At 44.6% G+C, this 27,815-nt stretch overlaps 1 protein-coding gene across 2 annotated transcripts; it reads left to right on the forward strand.

Annotated features, from left to right (window-relative positions):
• Window positions 1-364: 364 nt before the first annotated feature.
• Window positions 365-26,102, forward strand: LOC137423524 (wolframin). Of its 2 annotated transcripts, none has more exons than XM_068110780.2 (12): window positions 365-532; window positions 7,927-8,009; window positions 8,622-8,766; window positions 8,902-9,075; window positions 9,325-9,381; window positions 13,824-13,990; window positions 16,825-17,034; window positions 17,130-17,977; window positions 18,324-18,515; window positions 20,417-20,539; window positions 20,617-20,935; window positions 25,018-26,102. In XM_068110780.2, exons 1-12 carry the CDS (start codon window positions 418-420, stop codon window positions 25,219-25,221), a joined length of 2,637 nt encoding a protein of 878 aa, XP_067966881.2. In that variant the 5' UTR covers window positions 365-417; the 3' UTR covers window positions 25,222-26,102. The 2 variants fall into 2 exon arrangements, with proteins under 2 accessions (XP_067966881.2, XP_067966882.2); XM_068110781.2 differs by having other exon boundaries at window positions 391-517.
• Window positions 26,103-27,815: the final 1,713 nt, after the last annotated feature.

Genomic DNA, 27,815 nt, shown 5'->3' on the forward strand with positions numbered 1-27,815 from the left:
GAAAGATGACAGGTGGGAGTCAAAGTCAACCTACCTGGTCTGGTGTTATTTTAACGACACGCCAAGGGCTCCAACACAAGACCTTAAGATCTTAAGCCAAACACCTTAACGGGCAAACACCAGGCCTATTTGCTCGAGTACCATTACAGCAGTGTTTCCATGGAGACCGCCATGCTGTAGGAAGCGCCGTGTGCAACACGTGAATTTTCAGATAGGCAAAATTCATTTTGAGGAAATGGATGTTGTGCGGTGTATGGTCAAATACACCTGTGTAACCGGACGTTTGTATTGCGATTTTGTTTTTGAAGCATGTTCTGTATTTCATAAAATACAATTCAAAATATTCGTGACATCAGACGACGTCAGAGGAAGAGGAGGCAGCTGTGAGGCAGGCGGGGGGCGTGGCTAACGTCATAAATGATAGCTTTTGCTCAGGCCCGCTCCTACGTGAACGCGTCGCAGAGCATGGAGTCGGAAGGCGATTCCTATGCGGTTCCAAGTGTACAGAATGTCTCGGGTATGAACGGGGAAGGTAAGTATGCACAGCACCTCGGCCGATGGGCGGGGCGTGTTTAAAAATCGGAAGCGCAGGTAGTAGACTGTCGAGTGACATCCCGTGAAGATCAATATCTCATCGGGCTAAGTAGAACAACATTGCACTTCCGGAGATAATCAGCTCCAAGTTGTGACGTCATGTGGTGGCAAGGTGCTATGCCACGCTCACGTAGCAAGGAATGTTCATAAACGTTATTAATCCTGCATACCTGTCGTGCTTTTGCTGAACGGTCTCGGTCATGCCTGCTGGGAATTCGTCATTCAGGCGCGCTGCCAGCAATGCAGCAATGCCACACCTGTGCCCCGTCTGTCCAGTACATGAACCAAAAACTCTGGTGACACGTGGGTGCATCTCTGTCGTCATAATCTCACCTTAACTCGAGCATGTCGTTGTCATTAATTGTGTGGTGAGAGGCGCTTATGCCGGGTGGTGCTTATGCCGGGTGGTGCTTTTGCCCAGGCTTACCATAAATTTAGGATTTTGCAAAGTCGGCAGATAATATGGCACACACACACTGTTCAGTGCAACCTGTCCACAACCACAAGGAAGTGCGAGTAGTCTGGGGTTGAAGTTGGTTACACTTGTCTGTGTGGAGATGGGTTGTGATTGCCAGTGTGGGGATGGGTTGTGATTGCCAGTGTGGGGATGGGTTGTGATTGCCAGTGTGGGGATGGGTTGTGATTGCCAGTGTGGTGGTGGGTTGTGATTGCCAGTGTGGTGGTGGGTTGTGATTGCCAGTGTGGTGGTGGGTTGTGATTGCCAGTGTGGTGGTGGGTTGTGATTGCCAGTGTGGTGGTGGGTTGTGATTGCCAGTGTGGTGGTGGGTTGTGATTGCCAGTGTGGTGGTGGGTTGTGATTGCCAGTGTGGTGGTGGGTTGTGATTGCCAGTGTGGTGGTGGGTTGTGATTGCCAGTGTGGTGGTGGGTTGTGATTGCCAGTGTGGGGATGGGTTGTGATTTCCAGTGTGGTGATGGGTTGTGATTGCCAGTGTGGGGATGGGTTGTGATTGCCTGTGTGGTGGTGGGTTGTGATTGCCAGTGTGGGGATGGGTTGTGATTTTCCTGTGTGGTGATGGGTTGTGATTGCCAGTGGGGATGGGTTGTGATTGCCAGTGTGGTGGTGGGTTGTGATTGCCAGTGTGGTGGTGGGTTGTGATTGCCAGTGTGGTGCTGGGTTGTGATTGCCAGTGTGGTGGTGGGTTGTGATTGCCAGTGTGGTGGTGGGTTGTGATTGCCAGTGTGGTGGTGGGTTGTGATTGCCAGTGTGGTGAGTTGTGATTGCCAGTGTGGGGATGGGTTGTGATTGCCAGTGTGGTGGTGGGTTGTGATTTCCAGTGTGGGGATGGGTTGTGATTGCCAGTGTGGGGATGGGTTGTGGTTGCCAGTGTGGGGATGGGTTGTGGTTGCCAGTGTGGGGATGGGTTGTGATTGCCAGTGTGTGGATGGGTTGTGATTGCCAGTGTGGTGGTGCGTTGTGATTGCCAGTGTGGTGGTGCGTTGTGATTGCCAGTGTGGTGGTGGGTTGTGATTGCCACTGTGGTGGTGGGTTGTGATTGCCACTGTGGTGGTGGGTTGTGATTGCCACTGTGGTGGTGGGTTGTGATTGCCACTGTGGTGGTGGGTTGTGATTGCCACTGTGGTGGTGGGTTGTGATTGCCACTGTGGTGGTGGGTTGTGATTGCCAGTGTGGTGGTGGGTTGTGATTGCCAGTGTGGGGATGGGTTGTGATTGCCAGTGTGGGGATGGGTTGTGATTGCCAGTGTGGGGATGGGTTGTGATTGCCAGTGTGGTGATGGGTTGTGATTGCCAGTGTGGTTGTGGGGATGAGTTGTGATTGCCAGTGTGGGTTGGTGTGAGGTTGTTTGTGATTGCCAGTGTGGTGGTGGGTTGTGATTGCCAGTTTGGGGATGGGTTGTGATTGCCAGTGTGGTGGTGGGTTGTGATTGCCAGTGTGGTGGTGGGTTGTGATTGCCGGTGTGGTGGTGGGTTGTGATTGCCGGTGTGTTGGTGGGTTGTGATTGCCGGTGTGGTGGTGGATTGTGATTGCCGGTGTGGTGGTGGGTTGTGATTGCCAGTGTGGTGGTGGGTTGTGTTTGCCAGTGTGGTGGTGGGTTGTGAGTGCCAGTGTGGTGGTGGGTTGTGATTGCCAGTGTGGTGGTGGGTTGTGATTGCCAGTGTGGGGATGGGTTGTGATTGCCAGTGTGGGGATGGGTTGTGATTGCCAGTGTGGTGGTGGGTTGTGATTGCCAGTGTGGTGGTGGGTTGTGATTGCCAGTGTGGTGGTGGGTTGTGATTGCCAGTGTGGTGGTGGGTTGTGATTGCCAGTGTGGTGGTGGGTTGTGATTGCCAGTGTGGTGGTGGGTTGTGATTGCCAGTGTGGTGGTGGGTTGTGATTGCCAGTGTGGGGATGGGTTGTGATTTCCAGTGTGGTGATGGGTTGTTATTGCCAGTGTGGGGATGGGTTGTTATTGCCAGTGTGGGGATGGGTTGTTATTGCCAGTGTGGGGATGGGTTGTTATTGCCAGTGTGGGGATGGGTTGTGATTGCCAGTGTGGTGATGGGTTGTGATTGCCAGTGTGGTTGTGGGGATGAGTTGTGATTGCCAGTGTGGGTTGGTGTGAGGTTGTTTGTGATTGCCAGTGTGGTGGTGGGTTGTGATTGCCAGTTTGGGGATGGGTTGTGATTGCCAGTGTGGTGGTGGGTTGTGATTGCCAGTGTGGTGGTGGGTTGTGATTGCCAGTTTGGGGATGGGTTGTGATTGCCAGTGTGGTGGTGGGTTGTGATTGCCAGTGTGGTGGTGGGTTGTGATTGCCAGTGTGGTGGTGGGTTGTGATTGCCAGTGTGGTGGTGGGTTGTGTTTGCCAGTGTGGTGGTGGGTTGTGAGTGCCAGTGTGGTGGTGGGTTGTGATTGCCAGTGTGGTGGTGGGTTGTGATTGCCAGTGTGGTGGTGGGTTGTGATTGCCAGTGTGGTGGTGGGTTGTGATTGCCAGTGTGGTGGTGGGTTGTGATTGCCAGTGTGGTGGTGGGTTGTGATTGCCAGTGTGGGGATGAGTTGTGATTGCCAGTGTGGTGGTGGGTTGTGATTGCCAGTGTGGTGGTGGGTTGTGATTGCCAGTGTGGTGGTGGGTTGTGATTTCCAGTGTGGGGATGAGTTGTGATTGCCAGTGTGGTGGTGGGTTGTGATTGCCAGTGTGGGAATGGGTTGTGATTGCCAGTGTGGGGATGAGTTGTGATTGCCAGTGTGGGGATGAGTTGTGATTGCCAGTGTGGGGATGAGTTGTGATTGCCAGTGTGGGGATGAGTTGTGATTGCCAGTGTGGGGATGAGTTGTGATTGCCAGTGTGGGGATGAGTTGTGATTGCCAGTGTGGGGATGAGTTGTGATTGCCAGTGTGGGGATGAGTTGTGATTGCCAGTGTGGGGATGAGTTGTGATTGCCAGTGTGGGGATGAGTTGTGATTGCCAGTGTGGGGATGAGTTGTGATTGCCAGTGTGGGGATGAGTTGTGATTGCCAGTGTGGGGATGAGTTGTGATTGCCAGTGTGGGGATGAGTTGTGATTGCCAGTGTGGGGATGAGTTGTGATTGCCAGTGTGGGGATGAGTTGTGATTGCCAGTGTGGGGGTGAGTTGTGATTGCCAGTGTGGGGATGAGTTGTGATTGCCAGTGTGGGGATGAGTTGTGATTGCCAGTGTGGGGATGAGTTGTGATTGCCAGTGTGGGGATGAGTTGTGATTGCCAGTGTGGGGATGAGTTGTGATTGCCAGTGTGGGGATGAGTTGTGATTGCCAGTGTGGGGATGAGTTGTGATTGCCAGTGTGGCGATGAGTTGTGATTGCCAGTGTGGCGATGAGTTGTGATTGCCAGTGTGAGGTTGTTTGTGATTTCCAGTTTGTTTATTAAAGGAGGCGCAAAGCTTTATAAGGGATCGTTTCTCTGTATGCAACTTTAACATGCGGACTGAAAATTCGTTTCAGCTTCTACTGGACGAAATCGGCTGCAAATTTCAAAAGTAAATACTTTGTACGTCGAGATAATATGTTCCAAATTTTACCAACGTCCGTTTCCGCATTCTTGAGTTTTATGAAGAAAACACTCAAATTCACATTGGTCTCTCTCTGTCTGTCTGTCCGTCCGCCCAAAATGTGTTGGCGCTCATGTATCAAAGGCTATAAATTGAAACTAACTTAAAGTTGGAATATACATCGGCAAATATGTCTAATTAATGGCTTTCTAAACAAATTCGAAACCTGGGCTGGTCTCCGCGGAGTTTTTTTGACCTCCCCCCAAAATGGGTATTTGCTCTCTTATCTGAAGCTACACACACGATGTTTATGAAACTTGGCCACAAGCTTCATATCTGATGCCAAACGAAGGTGTGTTGATCGCATCAAAATCTGTGCTCAATAAGGAGATCTATTGGGGGGTGGGGGGGGGGGGCTGAGGGGGTTTTACCCTCCCCAAGTAAAATAGCTATTTATTTCTCTTCTCCGAAACAACACGCACAGTTTTGATGAAACTTGGCGACGAGCTTCATATCTGATGCCTAACGAAGGTGTGTTGACGGAATCGAAATATATATTTGCTTTCTTCTCAGAAACTACACACACGATTCCGATGAAACTTGACCAGAACCTTCATCACCCGTGATGTACAAATGTTTGTTCACGGCATTAAAAAAATCAAGGTCTAAGGTGGTCTGTGTGGGGTTTGACCCCACCCAAAATAGGTATTTGCTTTCTTATCCAAAACTACACACCCAATTTTGCTGAAACTTGGCTAGAAGCTTCATATCTGATGCCAAATGAAGGCATATTGACTGCATCAAAATCTGAGCACATTAAGGGGGTTTACGGGTGAGGGGGGTGAGGTTGGTTGACCCCAACCACCCCAAAATATGTATTTTCACTCTTCTCTGAAACTACACACACAATTTCAATGAAACTTGATTACAATCTTCATCGCCCGTGATGTGCCAAAGTTTGTTTGAGGGAGTCTGTGGGGGTTTCAGTGACTGTTGCTCCTGAACCAGGTGAGCTATAGGATCTGCGGTCCTATTTTTGCTTGGCTCATAGGGACAATTCTCAAAAAGTTGGACATCGAAAAATTTTGACTCCGGTAGTAATTCTTGGAAAAAATGCCAGGGACACAGAAAAGACCCCTTTATATGGTATGTCCCATGTGCAAACTATAGAAAAGAAGGGAAGGGACATATTCCATAGCTTGGAGAAAATGCCAAACAATAGTTTGGGAAGGGACATTCAAAAAAATCTGTGCACTTGACGGTCTACCCTTGTGTTCTTCGGAGGAACCAAGTAATGCTCTAGAAAAGTTAATATAAAAGGGTGCTGTACGTAGTCGTGGCCAAAAATATTGGCACCCTTGTACTTTTTTCAAATAACTAACAATTTTCTCTAAAGATAAGTTGAAATTGACAAAAGTATTTCGGTGCACAATTCTTTATTTCACGGTTAATATTACAGAACATTTGATTTTGATTCAGAACTGAATATATCCTTTTAAATCAGAAAATAAAAAGAAATGGCATTGACAAAATTATTGACACCCTCGACTTCATATTTGGTAGCATGGCCTTTGGACAAAATAACTGCAGTGAAGTGCTTCCTATAGCCATGAATGTGCTTCCTCCACGTCTCTACTGGCACTTTGGCCCACTCTTCTTGTGCAAACTGCTCCAGTTCTCCCAGATTTGAAGGGTGCCTTCTCCCAATAGCTGTTTTCAGATCTCCCCACAGGGTGTTCCATGGGATTTAGATCTGGACTCATTGCTGGCCACTTCTGAACAGCCCAGTGTTTTGTCTTGAACCATTCCTGGGTGCTTTTTGAAGTGTGTTTAGGGTCATTGTCCTGCTGCAAGACCCATGACTCGACGGAGACCCAGCTTTCTTGACACTGGGGTCAACATTGTGCTCCAAATTCCTTGTTAATCTCCTGATTTCATGATCCCATGCACACATTCAAGGCACCCAGTGCCAGAGGCAGCACAGCAACCCCGAAACATCACTGAACCTCCTCCATGTTTGACTGTCAGGAAGGTGTTCTTTTCTTTGGAAGATTCATTTTGTTTTCTGTAAACAGAGATGATGTGCTTTACCAAAAAGCTCTAATTTGGTCTCATCTGTCCACAGGATATTCTCCCAGAAGGATTTTGGCTTGTTGTTCAGGTGTGTTTTGGGAAAAACTCCAGTTGGGCTTTCTCAGCAGGGAGGTCCTCCTGGGTCTCCTACCATAGAACCCCCTTTTCATCGAGTTGGTGACGGATGGTGCGAATTGAAACTGTCATACCTTGTGTCTGAAAGTCAGCTTAAATCTGTTTGGCAGTTGATCGAGGTGCTTTCTCCACCATTCGAACAATCCTTCACTGCAATCTTCGATCAAGGGCCTTAAACTTCCTGATAACACTGCGTACGGTGGACACAGGAACATCAAGGTCTCTGGAGATTGACTTGAAGCCTTGAGATTGTCCATGCTCGACTACAATCTTGTGTCTGACCTCCTCAGACAATACTCTGGTTTTCTTTCTTTTCTCCATGCTCATTGTGGTACACACAGTGACACAAAACAACAGAAAGACTTCGTTTCTCTATTCAAACTGGTTGAATGAGTGATTTTAATATTTCAGGCACCTGCAACTCACCACAGGTGAGTTCAATTCCAGTCAAGGAGAATCACCTGCTTGAAATATAATTATTTCTAACAACTTCTAAAATGTGGCAATAATATTGTCTGGGCCATTTTTGGATTTCTGTGTGGAATAAGCTAAGATGTAGTAGTTTTTTCAGCTTTTTTTTGTTGCACTCCAAACCAAGGGAATACATCTGTGGATACCAAAATATATTTTTAAATTTCAACAATTTTCTGGAAGAAATGGTGCATTATTTGAAAAAAGTGCAAACGTGCCAATATTTTTGGCCACGACTGTACGTTAAAACCCATCATTAAGTAACGTTTTTTTGAACTGTTTCAATCAAATTTGCACCCCTTTATATGAACTTTTCTAGAACATTACCTGGTTCCGTATAAGAACACAAGGGTAGATGGGCATGCACACAGATTGCACACATGCACATGCACACACATGCACACAGATTTCCCAAGAATGTCCCTTTTCTATACTTTGCCACATGGCACACACCATATAAAGGGGTCTTTTCTATGCCCCTGGCATTTTCCCCAAGAATCTTTATATATATGTATCCAATTTTTTATACCTTTCTGCTTTTTCATACCCTTTTCCCCATTATATTTACTGGCACATCTTCAATATTTGATGTGATTAAAGGTGGCCGACACCTTGGAGTTCTGGTTTATTTATTTGGCATGTGGTGTGGAGCACTTATTGTCTATTTCAGAATGGTCTGGGGGGAAACAAGATGAGAAACTCAACAGTCTTCTGGAGAAAGCAAAGGCAAATGATACCCAGGCACAGGTGGAGGTACGATGCTTATTTCTGAACACGATATGATTGTTTTAATTTTTTTCTATTTATCTTTATGTGGTATTTTTGTCATAAAAAAATAATTGTGTGGGAGAAATCCCTAAAGGGAGAGGTGGCAGGCTATTTTCATGTTCAATGATGTGATAAATGAGCAGCTGCTGTGATGTCCTGTCTCTGGATTGAATGGTTTGTGTCAAAATTGGGACTTTAAAGCCCTTCACGTTGGTCAACCTCATTGCCCTTCCCGGTGCATTTTGCCTGATTTATCTGATTGAGTTATCATCACGCAGCACATGGTGTTTGGCTGTTATAGAACGGTGATTCATGCTTTGCCAACCCAGCACCATGGGTAGAATTAAAACTGCTGGGAAACCTGGTTTTCATCAAGATGTTAAGCCAGCTGCCCCATACTTGTCCATGTTGTAAAAATGTTGATTGTATGCCTTTCAAAAAGACTAGGCCAATGTGTACTTGTAGCCTGACAAAATTCCTGCTTCTACCAGCTGCCCAGAATCCAAATGTCAAACCACGTAGCGCATCGGAAGATTTGTCGACGACTTTGTTCCACATTTTAAAAGTTGTAATGTGATATGCATTTTGTGTTCGCAGGTGGCAGAGGCTTATCTCCATCAGGCTGAGGAAACGAAAGACAATGAAATCAATGAGACCGCTGTGAGCTGGCTGCTCAGGGCAGCACGTCAGGGCAAGAAAAAGGCTGTGGTCTTGCTGCGTGACTGCGTGGAGCAGAACAAAGGTGCGCTGCACTCAGAAATGTTAGCAGGAGCCAAGAAGTATTGAAATATTATTTTTGCAGCTAAATGTGCAATGCATGGTATTCCCAACGCCGTTTGTGCTTTACGCACCTTTTTGCCCTCTTCGAATTCCAAAGGCATTACGGCAAAAAATGAAGTGGAAGTGCGGAGGTTGACCGGCGAGGCTGAGCTCGAGAGATCATTGCGCAAAGCATCTCATCGTTTGTTCGCCTGCATCAATCCAGGACACAAGTCGTCTCTGCCTTTGTCTGAGGCACTGAACAATGCTGGCTCGCTTGCGAAGGCAGATGGTGAGGACTTTTTGGGGAGGGGCTGGATGACGAGGTATAGATTGGAAATGAAGAGATGGGGCAGATAACCGAATTAATATCCAAAACTGATCCAGATTTTTCATTCAGGAGCTTGAATATGCTTACCTAGGAACATTGAGGAGAGAGGTTTAGGTCCGATACAGCGACACTGAATTGAACAAAGAGGGATGATTGCACATTGGCTTTGGCGTTAAAGGGAGGCCATGGTGTTTGTTGTGTTCTTTGCAGGGGAAGATTCCAGCCAACATGTCATGGATAAGAAAGTTGTTGCAAAGCTCATTTCGGGTGAGCTTTAAATTCTTTAATTCAAATGCATTGCAAGTAAATAATTCACCATTTGATTCTGGCTAATGACATGGTAATATTATTTATTTATTACCTCCATGCTTTTTGAAAAAGAACCAAATAACTATTGTGATCAGGTCTGTCTGTGTCACGCGCCATCTCCTAAACGGTTGTGCAGAAATTCACCAAACTTAGTAGTTATGGTCACTACATGGCATGAAGGCGCAAGAGCAATGTCGTTCTTTCCCCTGCCCCTGGGGTGGGGTTGTCAAAAGGTCAAATACCACAAAATGCAATCACGGGCACATTTTTAAATGAAACTTCGTATATGCAATTAACTTTTTTTGAGTGTGATTAATTTTAGCTCTTTCACGAGCCTCGATCTTGTGTACAAAAAAAAACTTTAGGAGGGCATGTGAAATATGTAACTTTTTTGGGATTTGACCCCTGATTCATGCCCCAGTGATGGGGTCACGGCTCAAAAAGGGAAAACTATTTTTAACTCTTAATTTGATATTGGGTCATTCCTGGTGCGAGGTCTGCTTCATTCATTCATTGGTGTGAGGTCATTCCTGGTCTGCTTAGACTTGGGGATTGCACGTTTTTTAGTCCTTGGATGCTTTTGTAACATTCTGTGCATTGGTGAACCATTCTTGGACGCAATAATTTATTATTTAATTTGTGCAATGGAGTTGGACAGGGCATGTGAAGTGGGAACTGCCTTGATGGACACAAACATTGTCCGAGAACACAGGCACAAACGTGTTATGTTTGTTATGTATGATTTCTCCGATGGTGCTGTGGATGGAGGGGGCAGTGATGTTTACATGCCTTTTTATGAGCGCTAGGTACTCAATATGACGAGCATTGGTGCTATTCCAGACTCCGCAGCAAACTTCCATTCCAGGCCGAGTGAAGGACTTGTTAACAGTCAAACTTTAACACCAATAAATGGTTTGCAGCTTCGTTTTTGAAGGCTTTGTAAGCTTCATACCGTGAGCGTTAGAAATGTATGGTATACGGCAAGCCCATTTGTTTGCAATCCAGGATGACAGAGTTTTTGAGATGTTGAGCTACATGGCACATGTCGTAGTGGAAGGCGCGATGACATTTACCTCCGCCACCGAAGGTTTTCCCCCTTGTCTGTTTGTTTGTCTGTCCGTTTGTGAACAAAATATCTCAAAAAGTTGTGGACGGATTTCGACGAAACCTGGTGGACCGGTTGGGTGTGTGACGAGGACGATTCGATTCGATTTTGGTGAAGATCTGAATATGGATTCGGATATGAGAATTATTTAATTTTTAAGTGATTCTTCACCATGGGGAGATCGGGCGAAAAGCGATATATAACATGATATGTAAAAAAGTTATGGACGAGTTATGACTAAACTTGGTGGATGAGTTGGTTAGGTGACGAGAACAAGCCGATTAGATTTTGGTTCAGGTCCAATCCAGATCCGGTCTATCGGTGGGATACAAAACGTAAACTGTTCACCAGGTGGAGGTATGCTTTCCATCTAGAGTGCTGGTCGTGTTTGATTTGTTATTGGATTGAAACCAGTTCCCCAGATCTTGGCCTACCTGTTAGGCTTCCAAAGATATGAAGCGAGGCAGTCTTATCTGCTGTTGTAACTGAAGAACTAATATGGCTGAAAAGTACACAATGCAAGTTCATTCACCAATGATCAAACAAATGTCGGTGGAAATGATGGTATACACCTGAACACACCAGATGCTACCTGATTACGAGTGGAGATTTGACTATTCGCAACAACAAGCACAACTTTATTCGATGGTGCAAGTCGTAATACCTTGAGGTTAGTTTGGAAAGAAATGAAATTAGAGTTCTAACCGAAGCTGCTGTAAGGTTCAAACTGGCTCGATATAATGCATTCCTTAATTTTTTTGGAAGTGTTATAAATGAGTGACTCGTTCGTCCTCATTCCCAGCACGCTGTTTTGATCGTCAAACGCAACTTTGCCTTCTTGGACATACAGTGCATTCAGAAAGTATTCAGACCCCTCACTTTTTTCACATTTTGTTATGTTGCAGCCTTGTGCTGAAATCGTTTATATTCATTTTTTCCCTCATCAATCTACACTCAATATCCCATAATGACAAAGAGAAAATAGGATTTTAGAAAGTTTCGCAAATTTATTAAAAATAAAAAACTGAAATATCACATTGACATAAGTATTCAGACCCTTTGCTATGACACTTGAAATTTATCTCAGGTGCCTCCCATTTCTCATGATCATCTTTGCGATGTTTCTACACCTTGATTGGAGTCCACCTGTGGTAAATTCAATTGATTGGACATGATTTGGAAAGGCACACACCTGTCTATATAAGGTCTCACAGCTGACAATGCATATCAGAGCAAAAACCAAGCCATGAGGTCGAAGGAACTGCCTGCAGAGCTCAGACAGGATTGTGTCGAGGCACAGATCTGGGGAAGCCTACAAAAAAATTCTGCTGCATTGAAGGTTCCCAAGAGCACAGTGGCCTCCATAATTGTTAAATGGAAGAATTTTGGAAGAACCAGGACTCTTCCTTGAGCTGGCCGCCCGGCCAAACTGAGCAATCGGGGGCGGGGGTGGGGGGGGGGGGGGAGGGGGGTGGGTGGGGGGGAGGTCTTGGTAAGAGAGGTGACCAAGACCCCGATGGTCACTCTGGCTGAGCTCCAGAGATCCTGTGTGGAGATGGGAGAAACTTCCAGAAGGACAACCATCACTGCAACACTCCACCGATCTGGGCTTTATGGCAGAGTGGCCAGACGGAAGCCAAACAGTTCAATCTTGGTTTCATCAGACCACAGAATCTTGTTTCTCACAGTCTGAGAGTGCTTTAGGTGCTTTTTTGCAAACTGCAAGCGGGCTTTCATGTGTCTTTCACTGAGGAGAGGCTTCCGTCTGGCCACTCTGCCATAAAGCCCAGATCGGTGGAGTGTTGCAGTGATGGTTGTCCTTCTGGAAGTTTCTCCCATCTCCACACAGGATCTCTGGAGCTCAGCCAGAGCGACCATCGGGTTCTTGGTCACCTCTCTTACCAAGGCCTTTCTCCCCCGATTGCTCAGTTTGGCCGGGCGGCCATCTCTAGGAAGAGTCCTGGTTGTTCCAAACTTCTTCCATTTAAGAATTATGGAGGCGACTGTGCTCCTGGGAACCTTCAATGCAGCAGAATTTTTTTGTAGGCTTCCCCAGATCTGTGCCTCGACACAATCCTGTCTGAGCTCTGCAGGCAGTTCCTTCGACCTCATGGCTTGGTTTTTGCTCTGATATGCATTGTCAGCTGTGAGACCTGATATAGACAGGTGTGTGCCTTTCCAAATCATGTCCAATCAATTGAATTTACCATAGGTGGACTCAAATCAAGGTGGAGAAACGTCTCAAAGATGATCAAGAGAAATGGGAGGCACCTGAGCTAAATTTCAAGTGTCATAGCAAAGGGTCTGAATACTTATGTAAATGTGATATTTCAGTTTTTTTCTTCTAATAAATTTCAAAACTTTCTAAAATCCTGTTTTCTCTGTCATTATGGGGTATTGAGCATAGATTGATGAGGGAAAAAATGAATTTAAACGATTTCAGCATTAGGGTGCAACATAACAAAATGTGAAAAAAGTGAAGGGGTCTGAATACGTTCTGAAAAACAAAAAAACAAAAAAACACCTTTAGAGGCCATTTTTCCAAGCGGGGGTTGGCCTTTTTCGGGGACCGTGGTTGTTGTTTTTTTGAGTCCCCTTTTTGAAGCAATGTTTTACGGCCGGATGCCCTTCCTGCCGCCAACCCTTTTTGTCGCCTTTTTACGACAAACAGGGAATTACCAGTGAACTGGTACTCAATTAGCCGACCTCGGAAGGATGGCAGGCTGAGTCAACCCCCCTGGCGTTAATTCAGCGATCGACCGGGATTCGAACCCAGGATCCTAGGATCCTAAGCTGGCACCCTAGCCGCTAGCCCAACACCAGGGCTGGACTATTTCTGAATGCACTGTATATTTTGAAAGCTGGACTATTTCACCTGTACTGTGATAATGACTTGGCTGTTTCCACGTCGGTGTTTTGTTCTGATAAAAATCCACAACCAACAATCATCGGCATCATCAACTCCACGGAATACCCAGCAGTGACCTCTGACTTGTTGAAGAAACCATCAACAGTATTTGATGCATATTTTTAAATCGGAAAACAAACTTATCAATACAATTTTGCTTTTTATTTTCACCCTCACGGACAACATTTAATATTAATATTTTGAATCGTTCCCATTCCTGCATCCCCACTCCTATCTTCTCTTGCCAACAATGCTTTTCATTGCTCGTCTTTATTTTGCAAGTTGTTGCACTTTTGGTGAATAGTTTCTTCTTTCGCATGGTGTTTAGCCCTTTGTTTTTTTTCTTTGGCTCTTTTTTTCTTCTTCTTACTCTTCTTCTTCCCTCAGGCGCACACAAAGACGAGCTGTCTGCAGAAGATATTTTGGAAATGACAAAAGACTTTTTCGAAGGCATTCCCTCATCTCCATCAGACTTGCTCTCGACTTTTCATGACCTTGCTGAATCGAATGACTCCCCAACGCCGCAATATGCCAACCTGCCCTTGAGGCAAAAGGTGAGATCCGAACAACCACCGATTGTCCATCTCCAGAGTACAACCAGCATTTTCTGACTCATTCCTTCCAGCTGTTCAGAAGTGTAGATATCGTGCACACTTCTTGAATTGTCGTATCATCGTGTGTAATATCAATGAGGAATTTCACTTCTGTCTGTCTCGACTTTGTTGATGTATGCAAGCTGTGTGTTCATGATTACATTGATAACGCTTAAGTGTAAGAATAGAGGAGGCCCAAAACCAGAAGGGTGGCACAACAATTACAAATTTGCAGGTGACTTGAAAGATTGGTGTATTTCACCTGCTCAAAAACCATACTAAAATAATGAACTCAATTTGGTGTCTGTTTTTTTTCACCGCGATACATTCAGCCGTTACTTATCCAATCTTTACCAAACTTGACAGCAGGTCTGAGGGTCACACAATGAAGGTCTTAGCGACTTCATCCCCTCCTCCCTCTCCACCCCCCAACCCCCATCCCCAAGGGGGATTTCTGTCTTGGGCGAAATCTGTGTTAATATGTACAGTCACATGAAAAAGTAAGTACATACACCCCATGTAAAGTTTTGACTTTTTCCAACATATTTCAACATATTTCAACATACAGCTATTTGATCTTCATTTCAACAATATTGATAGATAAAGGTGCTATAATATAACAAATATCATGAAACATTTACATTTTGTAGTCCATTGTATAATTTAAATAAACATAAATGCAAATTTCGCATGTGGAAAAAGTAAGTACACCCTTGGCTCTAATAGGTGGTATTGCCCCCTTTGGCAGAAACAACCTCAAGTAGGCGTTTCTTATAACTGTCTACCAGTCTCTGACATCGACTGGGAGAAATTTTTGCCCACTCCTCCATGCAGAATTCTTTCAGCTCTGCGATGTTTGAGGGGTTTCTTGCATGCACAGCTCGTTTCAAATCCCCCCACAACATCTCGATGGGATTTAGATCTGGGCTTTGACTTGGCCATTCCAGAACCCTCCATTTCTTTCTTTTCAGCCGTTCCTTGGTGGATTTACTGGTATGTTTAGGGTCATTGTCATGTTGCAAGGTCTAACTTCGGTTGAGCTTCAACTTCCCGACAGATGGCCTCACATTATCCTCAAGCACCCTCTGGTACAATGAAGAATTCATAGTGGATTCTATGATGGTGAGCTGTCCAGGCCCTGATGCAGCAAAGCTGCCCCAAACCATAATATTTCCACCATCCATGCTTTACAGTTGGTATCAGGTTGGTATCAAATGCTGTCTTTGGTTTTTGCCAAACATGTCTTATGGTGCTGTGGCCAAATAGCTCTACCTTTGACTCATCTGCCCAGAGCACATTGTTCCAGAAGTGCTGGTCTTTGCCTTGGTGTTCATTGGCAAACTTCAGTCTTGCCCTGATCTTTCTGGACAGCAAAGGTTTCCTCCTGGCACACCTCCCATGTAGATCACATTTGTGCAGCCTCTTTCTAATGGTAGACTCGTGCACCTTGACATCAACAGTGGCAAGAGCTACCTGTGGGTCCCGTGATGACATTCTGGGGTTCTTAGAGACTTCTTTCAACATCTTGCGGTCTGCTCTCGGACTGAACTTGCTGGGGCGGCCTGGCCTGAACAAGTTGGCAGTTGTTTGGAATCTTCTCCACTTTGTAGATGATCTTCCGGACAGTCGAATGATTGATTTCAAATTGTTTGGAGATCTTTTTAAATCCCTACCCAGACTCGTAGGCATCTATAACCTTCTTTCTGAAGACGTCAGAGAGCTCTTTTGATCTAGGCATGCTGATGCCGCACACCAACAACAAAGAGCAAACCAAACTAAATGTCTGAGGTTTAAGTAAGACAGGTTCCTCCAAGATCCTCTCCAACGATGTTCTAATCATTTGCACCTGAGCTTGTGCACCTGATTCTAATTTTAGGTATTTGAAGTAGTGATAAATGTTGGGGTGTACTTACTTTTTCCACATGCGAAATTTGCATTTATGTTTATTTAAATTATACAATGGACTACAAAATGTAAATGTTTCATGATATTTGTTATATTATATCACCTTTATCTATCAATATTGTTGAAATGAAGATCAAATAGCTGTATGTTGAAATATGTTGAAAAAGTCAAAACTTTACATGGGGGGGTACTTACTTTTTCACGTGACTGTATATCCGTGTTAAGATAGCTTTATCATGGCATTTTTCCAAGGCTGATTATAACAACAAAAGTAATAATAACACTTGTGATGATACTCGTAGCAAAATATTAATATGATTACAAAACAATATTGATACCAATAACCTCCCCTCTTTCTAAGGGGTTTTCCTCAGACAAAGGCTGGGCTAAGGTGTATAAATAATCTTTTGTTGGGCAAGCCTACCGGAAATAAAAAAAAGATTATAAACCACAAACACATACGATTACCTTTTTAAACAGTCGCTGCTGCTTGTTTAACAATAAAGTGAAATAAATCTAAGGAATCCTAAGGCATGCTTATCGTGTGATGACGTGATCACATCCACCCCAGACGAATGGACCCGAGCCTAGATCTACTGTAATCAATATACCCCAGAACGGATAATATGACCCTTCCTGTTGCTCCTGCAGGGACTGTATGTACGAGTAACAATAAAATTGCATTTGACTAAAATATTCCCATCGAATAAGGGTTCAGTTTGAGTGACTGCACTGTATAAAAGGTGTAACTAAAAATACTGGCACCTGTTATCTCTAAAACCTTCCTCCTGTCTAAGGACTGGCTCTTTGCTAGTCATACTAATTAGCTACTAATCACAATTTCCGAACGACTTGGTTCTTGTAAAACAATATGTGCATATTTCTTGCAGCTGCTGTCTTATCCATACGCAACTCTTATTGGGGCCAAGAACTACTTGATGGAATCGGCTTCCAACATGGGCACTCGGTGGATCAAGGCTGCGCTGCCACTAAATCAGATCAATACCATCGTCGTCTTCTTCATGATCAGCACTTTCACGACTGACTTTCTTGGCTTTATTGTCCCCCTAGTGATATTCTACCTGTCCTTCGGTGCGATGGTAAGCCTGCATCTTCAAGTTTACTTTTCTTTGCACTGTGACCCAAATATTACGAAATGTATGGACTATTATTTTCATTGCGATTTTGTTTTCAGGTAGTTTGCACATTGCGTATCGTACGACAAGGCCGCGATTGGGCTGAATTTCGAAAGCTCACCGATGTGTTGCTGCGTTATGACCCAAGCCTAGATATGGAGGAGGTGGAGTCATCCTTTAGCTGGAGTCATTTGGAGCCCTACCTGCACTTCCTTCTTGCCACCCTTCTGGCTGTTATGGCATTTCCTATAACTGACCAATCGTGGGTTCCCTGTCCTGAGTTGGCTTTTCTATCAATCATTTTGGCATTGGCAGGACACGGCGCCGGGCAGGTGGCAGGTGTTGTGGGGTTGTTCGCGCACCATGCTGTTTTTGCCCAACTCTCCTCTGCCGTCTTGCGAGGCCTTGATGGTACACTCTTACCCGAATCCATAGCCTGGACTGTGAAACCGCTTGTAAAGCCATTGTTTACCGTACCACTTACTAGTTCGATAGCCCTGACGTTTGGCTTTCCTGCTGTGCTGTACATGTACCTCATTTACTGCTTCTTCCGCATGGCGAGTGCCCGCGGCTTCCGTGGCATATACTCTCAACTTGTGCCACACCTGGTCACCTTCGTTTGGCTTGAGATGTTCACTGCGTTCCTTCAGGTCGTAGCACCTGTAGGTCTTGTCAGAGCTGCTTCTGGGTTGTTCCTCTTCTTCTTTGCATTACCGGCCTTACTTATTGGCCTTTTCACAGCTGCGGGATATGCCTTCTTCCACTGGATCATCGAGCTGGAGTTGACAAAGCTAGGCGTGACACTAGTCCTTTGTTCTCTACCCCTTGCCATTCGTTATTGGAAAAGTAATGCTGTGAAGTGTTCTGCAGATTCATCGAAAGACAAAACGAAGCGTTATGCTGTTTGGTGAGTGAATCTCAAGCCAATCTTCGTTATATTTGCTTTTTAAAGTGGGTGTACTTGCAATTTATAGGGGATTGGTTCCATCGACCCCTTTTTTAAAAATGCGACCAAATTCTTTTTTGTTTCCAGCGAGCCGTTTTGTTACGTTGAATGAACGGGTTCGTCATTGTTTCCAGTGATATTAAGTCTGTTTTGCACGGATTTTCTTGATTGATTAATTTATTGATCAACCCATCATTGGTCCATAGAGTTGCAATGACAACTTGCTCTGTGTATAAACCCAAGGTGAAATACCCTTTCTGGCGAATCTTACATGCAGGCCGTTTTTTGCATCCATCTCTTCATTTAGGCTCCTCCTCTTCTGCTTTGGAGCCATCATGGCTCTTTGTTTTTTTAACGCGGTGAGGTTTGAGGGCACTGTACAGGATGACAACAGGCAGCTGAGTCTGCTGCGTTACAGCACCCTTTGTGGGCCCGAAGCCTGGCAAAGCAGCAGCGTTGCTCAGACCCAGGAAAAATGTGCCCACTTGGAGGGAAACAGGTGTGTTCCGAAATTGTTTTTCCTTAGACAAACTCACAAACTCATTTTGTTTGGCGTTTTCCCCCTGCAGAGTAATCAAGAGCCAGGTAAAGGCCGTTGGATCCGTCAGGCCTGATTTGTGCCAATCCGTGGATTGTTAATTTTCTGATTGCCAAATGTATTAACAAGTTGGTATTTTGTTTTTTTCAGCAGCAAGTTTGTGTGCCATTGCCACACCTCGGTGCTGTTTGGGGGTGGTTTTGTATGAATGGTGAATTTTAAAGCTTTATTTTGAAATTTGTTTTTATTGCTTATGGAATGGTTTAATTTTCCAGCGCTAGTTTGTGTGCCATATCAACACCTGTTCTCTCACTTACTGTAGGTGGTGCCAGTGTGGTGGGATCTTTCAAAAGATACCGTTGCTCTTTTTAAAATCGATGCGTCAAATAATTTGGGTCATCAGGAAGGTCGAAGAAAGGGTTGTGGCAGGAAAGGGCATGAGCCCCAGTGTGGCGTCCTGTGGGAAGAAAGGGGGACACTGATGGACAGACAGCTGATAAAAAACATTTTGGAGGAAAATGCTCTATCAAAAATATAGAAGGGCGAAATAAAAGGATAAGCGAGCCATACATGATGTGCATGGCTCGCTTATCATTGGTCTTTAGAGTTTTTGCGTACATCTCCATGTAGGAGATGTTGTATCCATGTATCCCTGGTGTTGGCTTAGCGGTTAGGGTGCCGGCCTGGGATCCTAGGATCCTGGGTTCGAATCCCGGTCGATCGCTGAAATAACACCAGGGGGGTTGACTCAGCCTGTCATCCTTCCGAGGTCGGCAAATTGAGTACCAGCTTGCTGGGATGAATGATCATGGTGTGTACCCCGATTTAGAATAGGTACACCGTATCCCTGTGCATCGTAAGAGCGTGACCAAGGGTTGGCGTCAGGAAGGGCATCCGGCCATAAAAACATTGCCTCAAACAGGGAACCATGATTGTCATGGGGCCCGCAAGGCTAACCCCCACTCTAGCGGGGAAAAATGGCCTTAAAACGATCATTCATTCATTCATTCATTCCATGTAGGGTCCTGCTCCAAAATGCTAGAATGACAAAGGGACCTTTGCCATTTGAAGATCGCTTGCCAAGAAAGATTTGGTGCAAAATGGCATTAAAAGTCTGCGGAATGTCCACAAGTTGATATTTGAGACGCGAGGCATCTGCCCTTTGTTATTCTAGCCCCAGCATATTCAGGGTGGAAACCAAAACTAGTGCTTGGTGAGTCCAAGTTTTTCCAATAATCTTTTCCACAACCTTTCAGACCTTGGGAAGGAAGTGCTTCTCATCAATGCAGGGCAAGGATAATGTGGGAATGGACCGTACATCATTGTAAAGTGGCGATGAAGGAGCAGGAGCAATGAGCCTCCAAGGTAAAGGCCTATCTTGAGTTGTCCGAATGGGCCATGGCCTGGAGGATGGAATGGACAGCTTTAGACTATGATTTGTCTGAAGAGTTCCACAAGCTGCTGTCCCAGATTGCAAAATTTATGATGTCCTAGAATATAATCAGGAAGAACATTGCGTCCACCTAGTGCAATATTTCGAGATACAACTTTAATATTTCTTTTTTTCGACACCAGTTATATTTAGCTTTGACTTTTGTGTTTGAATTTTTGAAAAGTAAAAATTTAAGGTCTCTTATCCGAAGGTGTTGAAATTCTCCACAATGTTGCTTTCAGGAATTGAGCGTCGCTTCTCATCAGAGGAATCGAATTGGTTCCCTATTGCAGGCAGAGGAGTTGCATCACAAAGTGCGCCATCGTTACTTGGTTGTAGCTTTTGTCCCGTCTGCTACTCGCAATAGTTGATGGACGTTTAGGATCCCAGGGTGTGTTTTTGCGGTTATTGCTCCTTTGCGTGTCGGCAGGGTAACATGGGTCGGCCGCCTGAATACGGTCAGCATCGTGAAGACTGAAAATTCGCTGGACACCTTTCTGAAGCTGTTGCCATCACCTGCTGCCAACTGGTTACGCTGTGTTTATGGAGAGAGGTAGTCGTTTGACGCAGATCATACTGCCACGTGTGCTTTCCCTTTGCATATTTGCTTATTGAACTTTCACATTGCAGATATTCCTCTTGCAATACTGAGGAACAAAATGATGGTGGTGACCTCATCAATGACGCCGCTTGCCAAATGAGCCACCTGGCCAGTCATGATTGCCACGTAAAGCGGCTTGGTCACTACACGTTCAAGCTCTTGCTTGAGCCTTTAGATTCCCCAGAAGCCGAGGATGCGGCAACGGGGGTGACGGCCACCGGAGTGGGTCAGGAACCCATCGTCCTGTGGGCGGCCCTGCCAAATGCCTCGGATCGCTTCGTCAGCCTTCTTGGTGGTAGCGAATTCCGGCAACTCCTGCTCCGTGTTGAAAATGGGAATCTCTTTCAGGCAAGTCCTCATTGAGTGGGCCTGTTTGGTGTTCTTCTCTGGGTACTTTGTTCACCATGCCAGCTGTCAGTCCAGGTTCAAATCCATTTTGCGATATTCATCTGTTTATTGTCGAGTCGCATCGCTCTAATTCTTGTGAAAACGGATACGATAAAAGGCGACTCCCTCCTGACCCTCCCCAAATGTGACGTATAAGTAAACCCCTTTGTGAGCTTGGGTAAAATTTTGAAAAATAAATAACTCCTTGCTTCGTGTCGGTTGCTCCTTAAACTCGGTGTACAAGCTGTGATGCACACAGAACATCTCAGTGTTATTAATGCAGGTGTCCACATGTCAAATTAATTAATTTGTGTAGTATAGCTGGTAAGCCGTCTTCAACTTCAAAAATTATGACAAATTGCTCATCATTGAACTTTGCTAACTAAGGCAAAGTAGTTTGAACAAACCGAGATGAAGTTCATTGGCGGCAGCCATGGATTACATTGTGATGTCATCAGTTTGGACATCTACCGTCTGTCATGCAGCAAATCGCAAGCCGCAGGTCATGGCGCAATTGTACAATGGTTTCTCCTACTCTTCATGAATTTTCTTGCGTTTCTTTATATTTTTTTCCCCCTGAATCCCATTCTTTTGTGACCTAGTTGTTCTCATTTTGGAATGCACTCCCCAACCCCATATCCATCCGCGCCTGTCTAGCCAAGCCCAATAACACTTGCATTTTGAGCCTGTTTTTTGTTTTGCAAATCATGTTGAAGCAGAAACGCGTGTCTAAGTCTGAAGCTGTAATACGTTTGCTTGAACCGTGCACCAAGGTGTTTATTGTTCTTGATCGGTTACGATTGCTAATCCGTTTGCTCGTTTCTCCCTTCCGATGTTTATTTTATTCATTGCCCATTGATTGATTGGACATTCAATCCAATATGACATGTTGGGTTGTGCAAGCAAAGCGTTTGCTCTTTTGAGGATCCTCGTGCAATGTCGGGTCAAATGGTGTACAGGTCGAGGCTTGCACGTGAAGCTCGATTTTGTCTTGCTGGAGAAACCAGCAGGCACAGACATGCCAAGAATGAAGCTCGAAGCCTTTTCGCGGTTATTCTTGAAGAGATCTCTAAAAAGTTTTTTGCACAACCACATGTTGACCTCAAAAAACAAATGGATACAAAGCAAGTCAAAGTTTGTATCGATGTTTTAATGGATTTGTCTTGTGCACTTCGTGGCGTATCAGGAAGTAAAACTTGTTGTCAGTACATCAAGTGCTGTTAATGTGCAGAGCGGTAGAGGAATGTCCGTCCAAACCTCTGCAGCCCAAACCAGAAAAGGTGGTTTTTTTTTTTTTAATGGAGATACTTTGTCGGCATGGTCTACTCCATGACCTGAATTGTAGGGGGGGGTGTGGGGGGGGGGCGACTTTAATCCCCCCTTATGAATTTGTGGGTTAGGGGTGGAGTTGTTCTGTCAATGAAACATTTTAGCTGCAACAGCTGGCCATTGGAACATGACTGCTCACGAGTTACTGATAATCCTGATTCGAATCTTCACCAAAATTGAATCACGTCTTCCTTGTCACATACACAACCTCTCCGCCAGATTTCGGCCGAATCCGTCCACAACTTTTTGAGATCTTGTTCACAGACAGACAGGGGTGAAAACATAACCTCCATCCACCCTCGGTGGCGGAGGTAAAGAGCTCTAGTCCATTTTTCTTCAGTTTCATCGATTATGAGATTGTCAATGCTTATAATCCTGGAGATTAATCGGATATGGAAGAGGGATTGTTCAGGCAGGTGTTCTACTGAGAATGATGACGTTGTCACTATTATCGATGAAATCATTGCATCGTCCTCGAGGAGCAGGGGCAAAGAAAGATGACTGCTTCACGTAGTTGCAGAAACTGAAATCGTTTTGGTGTCGAGTATCTTTCACTCTTCCATCATGCAAATTATCTATGTAAATGTGTATCCTATAGCGCCCCCTCCAGGTATGTGGGGGTATTACAAGTCCCATGGGTCACGGGTCAACTGTTTTTTTTTTTGTTTTTTTTTTAAACAAAATCTGATACTGGGTCATTCCTGGTGAAATTTTTTCCCATATTTCCACCCGCGAAGGTGGCCGGAGGCATTATGGTTTTGGGTTGTCCGTCCGTCCGTGTAGGCTAAACCTCGTTTTCCTCAGCAACCATATGTCCGATTGAGACAAAACTTTCAGGGTAGGAGTGACACAATTGCAGAATGTTTTTACGATAATGGTGACATCACAGGTCATGTGGTATGGCAGCCATCTTGGATTAAAGAAAAATAATTCAAAAAATATTTCTCGGAAACCGCTGAATGGAAAAATTTGAAACTTGGCAGATTGTCAAGTACTCCCAATGGGGAACAAAAGCATGATGATGACATAATCAGCGAAGTGGTATACCAGCCAAAAATGTTTTAATGGAATGCCTCATCTTAAAAATCTGAAATTGCATGCACATGATCTATGACCCATTTGTATTGAAATATTAAATTTATGACATCATAGGTCACATGGTGTGGCAGCCATATTGGATTGAAGGAAAATATTAAATAATTATATCTCTGAAACGGCTTACCCTATTGATGTGAAATTTTACAAATATCATTTAACACCATTGTTGCATATAGTTTGAAAATGATGACATCATAGGTCACGTGGTTTGGCAGCAATCTTGGATAGAAAGGCGATTTTTTTTTTTTTTTTTTTTTTTCCAATTCCTTCTCCGAAAACGCTTCACCGATCGATGTGAAACCTGTCCTGTGATAAAAATGTGATGCTTCAAAACAGCTGAAGGGATTTAAACCGAACTTGTTTATTTATAGGACAGTGAACAAGGATATCTACCAATTGTCATGGGCATGGACTATGTGGAGGCATATTGGCGACAGTCGCATTGCTCTAGTTAGCTCACCTGAAACGAAGTTCAGGGGAGGTTGTGCGATGGCGTGTCATCCGTCCATCAGTCAGTCCGTCCATAAACACTTGCAACTTTTTCTCCGAGACCGCTGAAGTGATTGTGACCAAACTTGGCAAAAATTATGTTTATTCTGTGTTGTGTTTATTCCGTGTAATACAAATTATCTGTTGTGACTAAAGTTTCTTCACGGCATTAAAGAAATTCGGTGTCTACGGGGGTTTACGGGTAGGTCAAAGTGGATCCAGGTTTGACCCCGCAAAATAGGAATTTGCTTGCTCCTCTGAAACTACACACTATTTCGATGAAACCTGCCCCTTTTGGGGTCTATGGGGGGAGGGGGGAATTGCCCCCCAAAATAGGTATTGGCTTTCTTCTCACAAACTACACACGCAATTACGATGAAACTTGACCACAACCTTCACCACCCGTGATGAACCAATGTTTGTTCAAGGCATTATAAAAATTGGAGTGTTAAGGGGTATATGGGGGAGTTGCCCCCCAAAATAGGTATTTGCTTTCTTCTCAGAAACTACACACACAATTACGATGAAACTTGACCACAACCTTCACCACCCGTGATGAACCATAGTCTGTTCACAGCATTAAAAAATCTGCCCCTTTAGGGTGTTTACGGGGGGGGGGGGGAAATTGCCCCCCAAAATAGGTATTTGCTTTCTTCTCAGAAACTACACACGCAATTTCGATGAAACTTCACCACAACCTTATCGCCCATGATGTACCAATGTTTGTTCAAGGCATTCGAAAACTTGGGGTGTTAGGAGGTATATGGGGTTGGGGGAACGGGGGTTACCCCCCAAAATAGGTATTTTTTTGTTTGTTTGTTTAAAGTGATTATGTTAGTATGATTCTACGTGCTGCCCTGTCTTCCAGCAACCATTCAAATTGGTTTAAAACACCTTTAGTTAGTGCAGTATACCGTTTATTCTACCAGGTGAGCACCAGGGGTATTGCCCCGATGTTTTATAATAATATGGCTGTGGGTGAAAGTTTTAGTTATTTATTTTTGCGGTTGTAATGTAGTTCCAACTCTGCACACTTGTACCACCAAGCATTTATTCAGTGTGATGTGCTTGTTGATGATGTCATTGTCCTGGAGCCAGTTTTGATACTTTGTCGTCTGATATTCCAGGTGAGCACGGTACTGGCAGGTTCCGACCTGGGCAATTATCAGCCTGCGTTCGACCTCCGGACCATCCACTGCCTCGACTGCCCCGAGAGCTGGGCCGGGCCTTGGCATAAGCAGAAGTACGATTGGTACGCCACGGTGCAGCGATCCATCCGCTTTGCCTTCAACTTTTTATTTGCACCTGTTCTTACCGCTTCGAGCATCTGAAGCAGAATGCAGTGCCCCCTGGTCCCCTTTATTGCCTTGCTCATCTCCAACGGTGCTTTAAAAAGGTACAATGCAATGCACTTTTGTGAAACTTCAAAGCTTACCAAGGTCCTGCTAACGGTACGGGTGCTGTGCTTGTTTGACTGTTCAATTTGCATCTTGTATAATTTTGACTCTCTCTTGGATTCTTTCCTCCTTTGATTTATTTTCCATCCCCTTATTATTATTATTATTTTTTTTAAACCTTGAGTTTAGAATTAGATTGATGTTGAGGAAACATTTCAGCCTCTGATCAATGCACTGGATTCCTGATTGCTTGAAATGATTTCCAGGCGCAAACTCGAAAGTTGAGATGGTGGTGTACGAGTCGAGAATGTTACCTGTGATGTTTCTTTTAGGGGGTTGGGGGTGACGATGCTGGCCAAGAGTTTGCACTGCAAAAGTGTTTTGCTAATTTATTCAAAGCAACGAGGTGCAATTAGTTTCTCGTTTCCTGTAGCGCTTGCGAACGATGCAGGTGATGTCAGGTGACCTTGCAGGTTAACCAGTACGGACACTGTTTTTGTATAATTATGGAATAAGCCTTATTCACTGGGGGTATTTAACCTCTTGCTTTGGTTTGGAATTGCAATGACCTTTGACCTTGTATTCATTAGGGGGTTTTGAATGACCTTTAACCTTTTGGTTTGGAATTGCAATGACCTTTGACACCCTCTGACCTTGTATTCATTGGGGGGTTTTGAATGACCTTTAACCTCTTGCTTTGGTTTGCAATTGCAATTACCTTTGACACTGGATGCATGTTTGTGCTGCTTTTGCATGAGGAAGCACCGAGAATATCGTGTACATAGTGGAAATGTGATTAAAGGGTTGAATGTGCACTTCAGGTTTTATACCTGTGATTCTTGATCAACAATTTGGGATAAAAAAAAAATGGAAATCCAAACCTCACATTTATACATCCAAACCTCACATTTATACATCTTGCATCGAAGTATTTACCTGATCTTCAAATTCATCATTTTGATTTGGAAGATTGTCTTGTGATTCAATCTGTTGGAAGCTCGTTTGGATCTTTCCTCCATACAGGTAGTCAACCCATTCCTTGTAATAATCTTACTATAATTCACCAAATGTCCGTCCGTCTGTCTGTTCGAAGGTACCACAAAAACGGCTCAACCGATTGCAACGATATTTTGGGTGGGTAATCCTAGGATCTCCTGGAGCAAAATAGGCTATATTGTTTTTCCATTTTCAGCTTTGGTCTCCAGCATTTTCAGCTTTGGACTCCCGCATAGTTATTTTCCCGGGTGCCGCACAAACGGCTGCACCGATCAGACTCGGTGACCTCGGACAAAGACCTTTTCTAAGGACATGGGTTGAATCCCTACTTGAGAGAATGCCAACCCCATCATGGCCGTCTCTCCAACTCACAATCCCACAAGATATGTGGAAAGGACGACCCAAAACCAATTATCTTCTTTTTGATTCATATATAAACATCATTAAAAGTAAATAATGACCTCGGCCAAAGTTCAAACGATGTGGGTTGAATCTCGACATGAGAGAATTCCACATAGCTATTTGGGCGGTATACGCTAACAGATCGCTGTCTCCATCGATCTTGCTGAGGCCGTAACAGCTATCGGCTCAAAATCCTTTTAACTGTTGACTTGGTAGTTTTTACAATGAAGGAAACATTAACAATGTTAAGTTTATTTTGATTAATTTGTGATTGGAGATGTGTTGTTTGGAATGAAAAAAAGAGATACCGAGTTTAAGTGAATGACGACATGTCGTGATGGTTTCTACTTTCTGAACGTGAACTTTGCGGATCGCCATATGCAGATTCGCCATGGACCCACGATCGATGTTTCTACACGTGAGCGAACCCGTTTGTTTGTGAACGGGTACGTTTTTCATGGAAGTCCTTCACGAACTTGCTGTCCATGTCTGATGTGCGACTGAAGGTGCTACAGGAATGTGGAATTTATAGGTTTCATGCTTTTGCATTCGCCGTATCTGCATTGCCTGTTTGCTTCTGGCCTCCTACCCATGCGAAGCACAGGTATCTCACGAGTAATTCTTAAATGGAAGAAGTTTGGAACAACCAGGACTCTTCCGAGAGCTGGCCGCCCGGCCAAACTGAGCAATCGGGGGAGAAGGGCCTTGGTAAGAGAGGTGACCAAGAACCCGATGGTCACTCTGAGCTCCAGAGATCCTGTGTGTAGATGGGAGAAACTTCCAGAAGGACAACCATCACTGCAACACCACCGATCTGGGCTTTATGGCAGAGTGGCCAGATGGAAGCCTCTCCTCAGTGAAAGACACATGAAAGTCTGCTTGGAGATTGCAAAAAAGCACCTAAAGGACTCAGACTGTGAGAAACAAGATTCTGTGGGCTTTCCTGTCTTTCCGTGCACCTTTCATCAACTCCGTGCACCGATAAATTCACGGAAGTCACCGATTGGCACAATAACTGAGAATCATCGAAAATTCACAGAAGAACAGTAATGAATGGCTACGGTCTGGTTACATCGATATCTACTTTACACATAACAAGAAAGCAATCAGATTGCAGACCCTTGTTAGGA

The sequence above is a fragment of the Myxine glutinosa genome, chromosome 3 (assembly GCF_964187855.1).
Source record: "Myxine glutinosa chromosome 3, kmMyxGlut1.1, whole genome shotgun sequence".
In the NCBI taxonomy this organism is placed as follows: Eukaryota; Metazoa; Chordata; class Myxini; order Myxiniformes; family Myxinidae; genus Myxine; species Myxine glutinosa.

Coding starts and splice junctions, on each gene's coding strand:
- LOC137423524 (XM_068110780.2), top strand. CDS start 418: ATGATAGCTTTTGCTCAGGCCCGCTCCTACGTGAACGCGTCGCAGAGC. Junction 8,767..8,901: donor CTGCGTGGAGCAGAACAAAG/GTGCGCTGCACT, acceptor CGAATTCCAAAG/GCATTACGGCAAAAAATGAA. Junction 18,516..20,416: donor GCCCACTTGGAGGGAAACAG/GTGTGTTCCGAA, acceptor GCGTGTCGGCAG/GGTAACATGGGTCGGCCGCC.